The sequence below is a fragment of the Mytilus galloprovincialis genome, chromosome 2, assembly GCF_965363235.1.
Source record: "Mytilus galloprovincialis chromosome 2, xbMytGall1.hap1.1, whole genome shotgun sequence".
Lineage (NCBI taxonomy): Eukaryota > Metazoa > Mollusca > Bivalvia > Mytilida > Mytilidae > Mytilus > Mytilus galloprovincialis.
Window position 1 is genome coordinate 66398664 of NC_134839.1, and position 13692 is coordinate 66412355.

Below are 13692 nucleotides of genomic sequence, written 5' to 3' on the forward strand. Positions count from 1 at the left end.
TCTCATTAAGGGCATGTTACAAAAATTGATTATAACTGTAAATACCCAAGTTATGGAACAGTAAAGTTATCTAGAGAAATTATATAATAAATGTAAAAAAAAGTCTTTTTGTAGTTATCCTTATTTTTATAAAGATTCTGCTTAATGTTTCTTAGACAAAAACTCGAGAAAAAAGACCACATTTTCAACCAAAAAATAGTAGAAATCAACAATTACCCTTTGAATAATGTTGTTGATTATTTATAGGACAATGAAAAAGAAGAAGGTAACAATAAGATGGAGGAATGTCTGACTGTCACACCACTACAAGCTGCTGGAGAGAGACGTAGATCTCAGGTATGCCGTCGTGTAACATTAATATCAACTAACGCAAATGCTGGAAAATCTTATTTTAATGTGTCTTAAGAACTTAATTATTACATTGTAGTCCCCTTCCGACAAAGTCAAAGTGGACTTAAGGTTTCCACTCTGTCTGTCTCTAAAAATGCTATGATATAATTTAGGTTTCCTTTGTTTCACAAGCAAATAAAAAAGGAAGGAAAAAAAATTGATTTCACCAGGACTGATTGTTGTAAAATTTTGAAAAATTTATGATAGCATATTTTAAAATCCTAAATCCTCATAATATTTTTCATCTATATGTTTGAAATGAAGTACTGTCTGTTATTTTCAAGTAAAATAGACATCACACTTGTTGTAAGCAATTATTTTATGAAACTCATTATTAAGAATTAATTTATGGAAGTTGACCTTTATGAATTCCCTATTTACAGGACAATGTTGGAAGTACTGTATCCCATCAACAGCCTTCACCTCAGAGTAGTCCAGAGGTCAATGTCACATGTAACATGCAACCAGACTTGATAGAGGACCACATAAACTCACAGAGCATTACCACAGACCATGGGATGGAAGAGGAAGAGGATGTGGATATACCAGAGCCAGACGAAGCAGAAGTAAGTTCCATGACTGTAGATGTTACCAACAACAAAACAACTCTCTAATAATTACTACAAATCGAAATAATTGCAGTGATTTTATTGTCGTGAAAAATGCAACAGGGTTATAATAAAAAAAAATAATCAAAATAATTTAAACTTGCATAGTGAAATTATTATATCAAATTAAGAGGATTTTTCTCAATATCGCAAAAATTAAAATCGCATTTTAGTCTTAAATGAAATAATCGCAATAATAAATGCAGGCAATAAATTCTGAATTGACAGTATTCAGTAACAGATAATGTAAAATTCTTGATTTAATATCGTTATTATTTCATTGATATATAAAAAAATAAATGGTATGACGGCCAATCTCTCCACCAGAGACTAAATGACATGGAAGTAAGCAACAATAGGTTTACAAACATCCTGCAACAATGAGCAAATCTTAAACTGCATAGGAAACTATAAAAAAGGTCTGAAATGACAATTAAATACCAACACAGGACAACAACTAAGTTAATGACTCCTGATTTGGGACAGGCACATTAAATCAAGTTGTAACTAAAAAATTAAGAAATTGAATTAAGTGAGCAATGGATAAGGGAGGCAAGCTTTAAAAATATGTCAGGTTTGAAACACACTTACAAAAAATATTTGTTGTTTAATTATATTTTGTGAACATTACTAAATAAATAAATTTTCTTTCTAGGTTCCAGGCAGTGGGTCATCATTAATAACCAGAACTAATAGATTAAATTCACAACTTTCAATGCAAACTAAAAACAGATTGTCAGGCAAAAGTCAACTGCCTACCATCACAAGCCAGGAAAATAGTAAGTCTATTTTGTATTCACCACATCAAAAAATTGCTACAATATAGTCAAACTTCAGCAAAACTAAAAATAAAAAAAAAAATTCATTTAATTTGAAATTGCACTTATATATATTTTATATTCTTTGGAATCAATGTCAATATTTTATATTCTTTGGAATCAATGTCAATATTTTATATTCTTTGGAATCAATGTCAATATTTTGCATTTTTGGAACAAATCCTGTTACAACAGACAGGAAAAATAGTTCATATTTTGAAAGAGATTAAAAGTACCATTAAATTGAGTTAAGGTAAATAAGATGCTGGGATAAGAAATTCAAAACAGACTGAAATGCAAAGAAAGAAAAATTTATTAAAGGAGTAGGTCCAGTAAGGGCTGATTTTGGCCCCAAATTTCAGGTTCATCTGATAAAAGATTTTGGACACTTTTTAAACACTTAAGTATCTACTTTAAAGATAATATTAATTTATGTGAAAGATTTGAACTGATTTAGTCATTAAGACGCTCATATTCAAGCTTAAATGTTATAAATCTATTAAATATGCCATAAGATGTCACTTTTCAGATGGTTTTTGTCAAAAATGAAAGTAGCTGCATCTGTGTTCATCCTCAATCTTTATATATGTTATGTATTATCATCAAATACAACTTACATTTAAGTATTAAGATGAACACGAAAACCACATCCATTTAAGACGGAAACCGTCTAAAAATTAGCTCAAATACAAAAATTATGAAGATTTCAGTAATTTAGCATGACAAAATGATGCTAGTACTTAATAAATATGCATTGTATTGTCAAAAACAGCCCATATGTATGTAACAGAAGTATTCTACTTTCCAATAAATAGGTAAAAGTTTACATTCTAACAATTTTGTAAAACTGTTATATTTTGGGGCCAAAAATGGGTCTTACTGAACCTACTCCTTTCTTTAAGGTTGGACAGCCATGTGTTACACACACACATGATTTGGATAAATATATTAATACACATGACTTGTTTAAATGTATTTTATGTTTCCTACAAAGAATTTGAAAGATCAGAGGAAATTGTATACTTGGATCAGAGCAGAAGAGAACATAATTAATGTTTGCAATTAGGAATTTTATCTAATTCTGAAAAGATAACTTAGTAGAGGACACTTTTGAAGCAACTAAAAAGTGGAAAACTAGACATTGTAAAACATGAACTACAGATGGAACATGAGAATAGAAGTATAATCAAGTGTGATTGTCCTAATTTTTTTTTTCTCTTAATTTGTTATTCAACAACATAGATCTTTTTTCATCTTAATACCAGTATTGTATGTATAGTATTGCACTAAAATATCTTTATTTTTTTTTTAAATAGTTAACCAAATGACTGACCTGACTGATTTAAAAAGTCTACAGAAAAGACCACAGCATAAAAGTATTACGGATCTTAAAAGTAAGTGTAAATACAGTCTCTCCGTCAAAAAACTTCCCTGGTACTCTGAGTACAAAATTTGTGCTTATAACACAAAATTCAGTATTTTGATTGGTTGATTTGTGAGTCTGAGTACAAAAATCATGCTCTTAAAGTTTTATGACCGCAAAAAAATAAAAATAGTTTTAAATCAACTATTTCTTTGAAAAGCATTTGTAATTTGATTTTTTACAAATTTTGAGCTGATGATGTTATGTCTCAATTACTTTTTATATTTCTAGTAAAACATTTAAGTGCTTCTGCCTTGCTAACCAAAGTTGGAGGGTTTGTAGTTCTGTTTTCAAAATAATCATGTTTGCAAATTTTGACTTTTATTTTTTGTAAAAGTTTATCTACATCATTTAACTAGAAAAAGCTATGGTTGGGTTATGTGCATGATTTTCATCTCTGAATGATAGTTTTGATGATTTAGACTGTCGATTGATTACATTTTTTCCCCTCATGCCCACACTTTTGGGTACCGAACAAATAAAAACTGTAATAATCAAGATTCCATTAGAAATGTCCTCATTGTATTGTTATTTGGTAGCTGAGAGTTGTTTTCGAACTTAAGGGTTTTTATACGACAGCAAAAAAATTTTGCGGTCATATATTGGTATTACGTTGTCGTCGTCTAAAGACACATTGGTTTTCGCACTATAACTTTAGTTTAAGTAAATAGAAATCTATGAAATTTAAACACAAGGTTTATGAACACAAAAGGAAGGTTTGGATTGATTTTGGGAGTTTAGGTCCCAACAGTTTAGGAATGAGGCGACAAAAAGGGGCCCAAGTAAGCATTTTTCTTGGTTTTCGCACCATAACTTTAGTATAAGTGAATAGAAATCTATAAAATTTAAACACAAGGTTTATGACCATAAAAGGAAGGTTTGGGATTGATTTTGGGAGTTTTGGTCCCAACAGTTTAGGAATTAGGGCCCAAAGGGTCCAAAATTAAACTTTGTTTGATTTCTTCAAAAATTTAATAATAGGGGTTCTTTGATATGCCGAATCTAACTGTGTATGTAGATTCTTAATTTTTGGTCCCGTTTTCAAATTGGTCGACATTAAGGTCCAAAGGGTCCAAAATTAAACTACGTTTGATTTAAAAAAAATTGAATTCTTGGGGTTCTTTGATATGCTGAATCTAAACATGTATTGAGATTTTTGCTTATGGGACCAGTTTTCTAGTTCGTCCAAATCGTGGTCCAAAATTAAACCTTGTTTAATATCAACAAAAATTGAATCCTTGGGGTTCTTTGATATGCTGAATCTAAACATGTATTTAGATTTTTGATTAAAAGCCCAGTTTTCAAGTTGGTCCAAATCGGGGTCCAAAATTAAACTTTGTTTGATTTCAACAAAAATTAAATATATGGGGTTCTTTGAAATATGCTGAATCTAACCATGTATTTAGATTTTGGATATTGGACCATAATAGGTAAATGTCCAATTTAAAATTTTTAAGTTTTTAAGTTAAAGTTCTTAGACCACATTCATTCTGTGTCAGAAAACTATGTTGTGTCAAATATTTAATCACAGTCCAAATTCAGAGCTGTGTCAAGCTTGAATGTTGTGTTCATACTTGACCCCACTGTTCAGGGTTCGAACTCTGTGGCCGTATAAAGCTGCACCCTGAGATACTATAAACTAAAATAAAATGATGTTCTGCACTTCATAAAATGCACAATCACTTTACAGAAAATACATCCAACTTCTCCATGCATAGGAACTCTGAAACTCTAAAGTTCAACAGGGTTATTAATGGGGAAAAAGTGTTTAGAATGCTTAAGTGTGTCAAGCTTTTTTGTATTGCTTGTTTTACAAAATATCTGATGATCCAGCCTGCCAACCAACATGGCCACCATGGCTAAAAAAGAACATTTTGGGAAATGGAAAAATATCTTGAAAACCAACATATAATGAGAAAATCTGACAAAGCAAGATGTTTAAAAGTCCAAATCAGCCTTATGTTCATTGACAGATGAAAAGATCACAAAAAAATGGCATGCCAACAATGAGAAGTAAATACAACAACTAATATGTAGTAGGTACTTATATCTTGCTCAATACATGACAGGGATGCCCTTTTTACCAACTGAAGAAATTTAGTTTATGTGTGTGAGAGAAAAATATACCTTATTTCTATTTTACTTTCAGATCGAAATGAGTTATTACCAATCAATAAACTACTTCCTGTCAATGGTAATCGTCGGGACAGTAATACAAGTACTATTAGTTCTTATTTGAGTAGCATGAGATCTGATGCTAGTCCATTTCCTCTCAGCAGTCATTATTCAAGTCGACGATCTAGTGATGTCTCACAGGTTTCTAATAACCGTCTCAGTATAACAAACTCTCCATATGAGTATGACATTACAGGAAATATTCCTATTCATGGACCAGCTGTTCAGATCAACAGCAGACGGTCCAGTGAAACCAGTAACATGAGTGATATTGCGGCTCAGCTTTCAAAAGCACAGCTTGGTAGTCACCCTAATCTTGTTGTTACGTCTCAACCAATGACTATGAGAACTCCTGCTAGTAAGTATGCTCAAGAAAGAGTAGCACGATTTTTGTCTGCGAGACATGACATGGATGGAGCAAGGACTAGTACACCTTGTCGAACACCGCTACCTCATGAGATACCTGGCCGTGAAATTAGGAGAGCTAGTGACCCTGTTAGAACAGTGGATCCAAATTTTAGTGCTTTGAAAAAATTACAAAGATTTCATAGTTTGAACATGATGAAACCTCTGCCTGTACCACAGTCAATGAAAAGTTTGATGAATAAAACAGGATCAAATAACACCTTTCATTCATCACGGAGTAGTATAGCTACTGATTATAGTCTGAATGAAAATGATGAATATGACTCTCCTGGGCGAACTGATGCAGACCATGAGGCAGCACTTGAAGAACAATTAATGGCTGACAATGAAGACATGATCATTCCTGACGACATGCAAAGATTTCTAAATGAGTGTTATAATCACGGAATACCTAGTAGTTTCCAGGAAATGGAAGCATTACAGGAAAATGAAATCCATTGTGAGCCTGGTCAGGACTCTATGAAATGCTCAAATCAACAAATGCCGATGGCTGATGGAAGTAATATGCAAATGCCTGTGGGTTATTATGGAAACCAAAATATGAATAATCATCCTATATATATGAATAATTCTCAAGGACAGATTCAAAACAATACAGTGCAAAATGGAGGTATGCAAATGAATCCAATGTGGGATCAAAGTCAAGGTTACAACATGCAAAATATGTCTCAAGGTCAAAATTCTATGCCTAATTCAATGCCTCCTCAATCACCTGGCTCTATTCCATCAAACTCATCCATCAATATGGTGCCACAAAACTCATCGAATAATATGATGCCACCACCATCATCTAATATGATTCCTCATCCACCATCAAATAAACCAATGCAAAATGGACCAATGAATAATATGCAAATGATGAATATGGGAAATATGCAATATAGATCGAATGGTGGCAACATGCAAGGGAATATGCAGATGCCACAAGATGGCAACAGGAATTTCGGCAATGGACAGCAGATGGGAGTTAATCAGTGGCAGATGATGCAGGGAAGTGGAAATAATTCTCAGTTTAATCAGGAGAGATCGCCACAGCCGCCTAGCATGCCTAAATCCCAACAGCGTATGAACATGAGACGCATGGCAATGTCAGCTGGTAATCAAAATATGATGCCAAATCAAATGGGTAATTATCAGAATATGAATAACATGAATATGCAAATGCAAGGACAAAATCCAAATATGCAAATGCAAGGACAAAATTCAAATATGCAAATGCAAGGAGGACAAAATATGAATCCACAAATGAATGGTGGTGGAAATATGAATAATATGCAAATGAATGGTGGTGTAAATATGAATAATATGCAAATGCCTGGAGGGCAAGTCATGAATAATATGCAAATGCAAGGTCATATGAATAATGAACCTATTGTGAACCAGATGCAATCTGGCTTAATGTTACCCCCTCAACCCCCTGTTAATAAACGAGAATCACAGAGCCCCCAAGTACAAGTACCTCATATTAGCACATCACAGATTCCTGCCAGGGGGAAAGCAGCGAATCGTAATCAGATGATGATGCCACAGCATAACGAGATGTTACCCAATCAGAAGAATTGTAATAATATGATACGACCCAATCAAAACAATTATAACAATCAAGAAATGTATCAACAAATGCAAGGAAATTTCAGCCAACAAAAAATGACTCAGAATGTCAATCAAGGTGGAAACCATGGTAACATGATTTATCCAACAAATATGTACAATCAAAACGATCCTAATCAACAGGCGATGTGGAACCAACAAAATATGAATCAACGAATGGCTAACAACCAACAGTATTCCAGTAATCCAATGGAAATGTCGCCTGGATGTAACAAGGTGACCAGCTCAACAGACCCTGAAGATGCAGCAGCTCAACCCATCGAAGATTTTATGGAAAATATTAATTCTATATCATCAGAGAATTTGTTAGACAATATGAGTTCAGTGTCAGAGCATACTTGTACAAATACCTTTATACCTCCTTCAGGAAATCGTTCCGAGTCTCAATCTTCACGATACTCTATGATGTCAAATAATATGGTTGTTAATGATATGAGCTCAGTGTTGACTCAGTTAGCTCAGGAAAATAAGTATTTAAATATGAGACATTGATTATGTGTTTTTTTATATTCAGAATTCATTTGCATGATATGTGAAGTTACTAATTGTTGTTAGAAAATACACAATACATTTAATTGTTAGAAGAATATATCACCATTTGCTCAGAAAGAAGATTTATATTGAAGAGGATGATTTTTATGTAAAATTTATAGGAGCACTTAAATTGTTCTAAGGTGTTCTTACGAGGAGAAAACAACATTGAAATATATTTTATGGAATATTGTGTTAGTTTCAAGTTTGATGTTTACTGATTGAATGGAGACAATACTTTTGTATACAATAGAACCTTATTGTTGGTATACCAATGATGATTTGGATTTGTTATTGGTTAGTTATGTTAATGATGATATATAGTAGACATTAATCATCCTAGTTTTTGTTAAGACATAAGTGAAAGTATTTGTTCTGTTAGTGCTTCCAATGAAAAAGAGCTGACATTTTGCTCTCTAATTGTTATGAATTACATGCATGTATAATGGAGTTTTTGGTGCGTTTTTTATCATGTTAACTGGTGCTGTACGACTATGCAACTATGACACCTTGAATATATTTTAATGAGAATTAGCTTTTAGCATATATTTTGTACATAACATAAGAAAAGTGCTATTATTTTTAAAATAGATTTTTACTAGAAACTTTTTACATACAGATTTTTTATCATATGTTTTTTTAGATGTTTATTGTTGCAGTTCAGAAAAATAAGTTCAGATACATTTTCGTTAGGGGCTCAAAGTTTTCTGTGGTGAATCAAACATATAGTTATCCAGTTTATGTAGATAATTGAAGTAATGCAAAAAAAGGAATAATGACATTGTTTGGACTGAATTTATTTATTTTAGACATAAATGGAAATATAAATGCTGGCTATAATATAGCACATTTAACTTAGTTATTCCTCCTTGAATTGTAAACATTTATCCTGTATAATATCAAATATTTCATATCTTAATTTCCAAAAAATGGTGTATCATGGCTTCATAACATTATAGAATACATCTATCGTGATTTTCTGGATTTACTTTTCTGAATAAGGCAACAGGTTAAAACATTTGAAAATATATACATTATATAATTAATACCATATCACTTACATCTATAGATAATATTCATTTGTACAGATATTTTGTGTGTATATATGATCACTGTAGGTAATATTGTCCAAACAACACTAGCATTTATTTTAATTGTCACATGACCACTGTATTTGATCCAATTAGTTTACCTTTTAATGGAGAATATATGTATATGTCCTTGTTCCCTCAACCATGGTTTAGTGACTTCAGAACTTTACAATAGTTAACAACTTTAAAGGAATCCTTTTATTATGAGTTATATGATATTTGGTGCACAGTTATATTAGCATTAGCAAATCTCAAATCTATGGATATTATATGGATCTGCTTCCTCAGTCATGGTCTTTTGACTTTGAAACATTTGCTTAGTTTCCTCGTTGAAGTTTGTGATTACTGGTAAGTCAGTTTGAGATGAACCACTAATTATAACTCAATGATATTTGGTTTGCAGTTGTATTTGCCTTAGTATATTGTATTACCAGTGAGATTATTTGGCCATGCACTTCAAGTTATGATTCATTGACTTATATAGGTATAAGAAGATGTGGTATGAGTGCCAATAAGACAACTCTCCATCCAAATTACAATTTATAATATGAATGTTTTGCATAGTTGACATATTAAAGTATTACCATTTTAATTTCAATACTTGCTTTTTAGAAATTTTTTCTCTGTGTCAACAGTTAATATTTTGATAGAAAAACCCTTTCAGACAAGTGTAGGTTTTAGATGTGATTTCTTAGAATGAAATGGTCATAGTGGTCATGTGACAGTCTATTTTTGTATTAGAGAAAAAAACCAGAAAGCTCAAGTGAAATTGACTGTCAAACAGTCATTTTTTACCCAGGAAACTAGCATCAAAGTTAACATCAATCTTAATTGGTACCTAGATGCATGCTTCAGATCATAATGTGTCACTCAAGCTGCTGAAGATTCAGACATTCTTAAGTATATTTATTTTTTAATATTTTTTTTTTTTGCAATTTTTTAAGGAGTTGACAAAAAAGGGAGATTAATATTACAATTTTAAGAAAATCTGTATCATAAATAAGAATGAGTTCTAATTATAGGGATAATCATCAAGTCACATTTTTCGCATGAATGAAAACCTTGCAATAATTTCAGAAATTACAGTATGTACAAGTTATTTATCACATCAAAAGATGTTTAAGCAGAATTTCAGCTTGTTGTTTTCTGGCAGTTCTAGATGATTGCTTGTATAAGTTTGTCCTTATTCAGTATGTTTGCTCAAAGTCTGATCTGTTGCTTACCATATTAGTATACCGCTACTGAACATGCTTCTCACTACAGAACCAGAACAGGATATGAATCAGATAAAAATCTTTGCATTCCTGCCATCTTAATACTTATATTCATTGTAGTTAATAATCTTTTTAATACTTACAAATTGTGACTTTGTAAAATAAACCCAATGATTTGATTGATAAGAGACACTCAACTTGTTTTTTTAACAAATTAGTAGAAAGTTTTAAAATTACAGAGTCTCTTAACAAGAAATTGCAATCACACATTGACTCATTTTAAGACAGTTAAAGATTTATGAAAAGTTTGATATTTCCCATACATGTAATTTTTTAATTTTTATGAATTTTTTAATGCAATCTTTTAGGAAGTCTCATAATGTTAGTTGTTGTATCAAGAATCTCAAATGTTTAAGAAGGATACTCATTATGTTATTATTTTAGTTTTATTTGAGGCTAAATATTAAAAAAAAAAAAACTCATTGTATAATGCTTTTTATACCTAGAAATACAAAATACTCTTTATTTTTATATCTTGCATACAATACATGTATTTTGTTAACAGATACTCAGTTTAATTATTTAAGGTGTGTTCAAAGAGTGCCATACTTAGTTCAAAACTCAATTAATAATTCTATGTGTAGCTCTTTAGATATTGATAGACCATAGACATTAATGCTTCTTGTGTAGTTCTATGACTATAAATAGGCTCCTGTTAATTTTGGACCAGACAATGTTCCACACCTTAATTGTTAGTTATCAATTTGTTCACTCTTCTGTTATTGGTTTATCTTACCAGGTGACAAATGCAGAAAAAGTATAGTTTACAGATTTTTGTAAACTGTAAAAATGTCAATAAGAAAGCTTAATGTTTAGAAAGATTTTTCAATCATGTCAATTGTGTTTCCTATGGAAATATCACAGTTCTCTATACAGAATTGATTCAAAACGAGAGTGAATAAGTCTCAGACTATGTATGTAAGCTATGATTTCTTTTTAAACTACACGAATGAGCATAATTCTGCCCTTGCAATCTTAATTTCAATTTTCTTTTTAAAATTTCAATCAAATTGAATCATTTTTATTGTGCCATAATACATTTTACTTGTACATTTAGAAGGGTAAACATTAGAGCAATAAATTTCATACCATGTATACATAGTGTATTAAAAAGAGCAGGAACAAAATAATGACTCTTTTTTTCTCAGTCTGATGACTTATCTCTATCCACATTGTGTATAGTTCAACTGAAAGAAAAGTTCCCCTTGGAAAAAAAGAAAATTTAAAATTTACCTTTTATCCAAAGCTACTAAAACAAACTTGATAGTTTTAGTATTTCTCAAAGAGAACTAGCATACAATTCACCTACATCTAACTGTTACACCTGAGCAGTTATGATTTAAAGAAAGAAGTTCTTGAAAAAAATATTATTGATATGGCCTGTATATATATATATGGAAAATGTTCAAGTGTTTTTACTGTAGACCTCAGAAATATAATGAGAACGATATCCAAAAGACGTGTACAGTATGGTTGTAAGTTATACATATCAATGTTTACAAATTTTATGTATATCCACTTTGTTAACAGTTCATGAATATTTTCTAATATTTTTTGACAAAAAAATATATTTTAATGGAGATTGTTTTTGTTCATTTAAAAGGAGCTATGCAATTTTGATTTTAATTTGCAGCATTTAAGATCTCTGTCATTTGAACATTTTTATATCACATTTTCATGTAATAACAAACATGCATTAGTAAGATTGTGCTATAGACAATATGGTTGTTACAGTAAATCATTATTACATAAGTTTTATCTTGTTTCTTTCTGCCTTAGTGATTTCATGGTGGTATTTTTGCCTGAAGTGCAGAAGATAGCAAATTTTTATGGCCCACCTAGTGGCACTATGTTTTTTGGTCTGTGCAGCACAGATTTGTTTAGCTGTCCATGCGTTGTCCATCTGTCCTTGCTTCAGGTTAAAGTTTTTTGTCAAGGTAGTTTTTGATGAAGTTGAAGTCCCATCAACTTGAAACTTAGTACACTTGTTCCCTAGGATATGATCTTTCTTATTTTACTGCCAAATTACAGTTTTTACCACAATTACGTCCACTGAACATAGAAAATGATAGTGGGAGTGGGTCATCTGTGTCCTATGGATACATTTCTGTTATCTACATCTTTGGAAAACCAAATGTATTAGACTATAATTGTTTGCTTCTTCATTGCCAAACACAAGGCATTTTAGGAGTCTAAGCCAAGCTGTATAATAAAAAACTAACCAGAATAATAAGAAGAGAAAAGAAAAGTAACCCCAAATTTAAGTTAGTATGGACTCACAAATATAAAAAATCAGTATCAAAATACTTTACTGCAATTTAATCCTTTAGTTATTCATATCCAACAGTTATCTCTGCACACACATTATAAGTTTTGAGATTTTCTGAAGAAAAAAATGGTGGTTCCAGCAAACCTTGTTTTATAGCTAACTTAACTTAACCTCCTGCTTGTATGACAGTTTATAGTTCTGTTACATTGACATATTTGGATGAGCAACTCAAATATCCACCATTTGGTACTGTTAAAACTGTGTACACATACATCACAGATTCAGACAGACCGAGTATGGCAACACAACTGATTTAAGAGAAGGTCCTTTTCAAACACAATGTTCTACCTTTATTTGTGTGAAGTGGAGGTAACCAATACAGTCATAGTAGGGACCTTCAAATGTTCAGAATAGGCCTTAAGATGAACTATGGTACTGCTATATTTGTTACTTTTCGACTCTGCGAAGCGCACGGACCCGGATGTAGAAAAAATGTTTTCATCCTAAAGGACTTTCGTGTAGTATTTAGTCATATCACCACACCGTTGTTGGTTGCTTTGTCGTACACCTATCAACTGACCCGGATTTTGCGTATCACCCGAGAATGTAAGTGATCATCCCCGAATTTTCTGTAGTTGTCCAGGCTATCTAATAACCCGTAATTTCGACATTTGACCCATTTTTGTTATTTAATGTTTTACGAAGTCGAAGGGGACTTTAGGTTTGCACTCCGTCCATCTGTCATTACGGCAAAACAGTTTTCCAGACTTTTTGTCTTCGTACTTAACTCATTTTATTATTTATTTAAAAGATAAAATGACATTTTGGGTTTTTTCCTCGTCTTTTGTAAATTGTTTGAAGAATTTAATAATAGGTATGTTGGATTTTCTTGAAGATATTGATTTGGTAATCAGTATACAGTTACAGATCAAGTTTGAATTTTTTTTTTTTTTGTAATGGTCTGATGATTTTGTGCAGAGTTATGGTTTTTGGACATAGCAAATTCACTTAAATAATCTGTTTTCAACATTTTTGTTTTCGTCATTCTTGAAGATTTTCACTTGATATTTTTATGT

At 31.5% G+C, this 13692-nt stretch overlaps 1 protein-coding gene across 9 annotated transcripts in view; it reads left to right on the forward strand.

Moving 5' to 3' along the window:
* LOC143064162 (transcriptional activator GLI3-like) overlaps positions 1-12099 on the forward strand; it is a 121922-nt gene extending 109823 nt beyond the window's left edge. For all 9 annotated transcript variants that reach the window (XM_076236783.1, XM_076236788.1, XM_076236784.1 and 6 more), the window contains 5 exons: positions 247-336; positions 774-956; positions 1654-1777; positions 3133-3210; positions 5389-12099. In XM_076236783.1, the coding sequence (XP_076092898.1) occupies positions 247-336; positions 774-956; positions 1654-1777; positions 3133-3210; positions 5389-7943 (3030 nt within the window). In that variant the 3' untranslated portion in view covers positions 7944-12099. The remainder of the gene's footprint in view (positions 1-246; positions 337-773; positions 957-1653; positions 1778-3132; positions 3211-5388) is intronic.
* The last annotated feature ends 1593 nt before the right edge of the window (positions 12100-13692 follow it).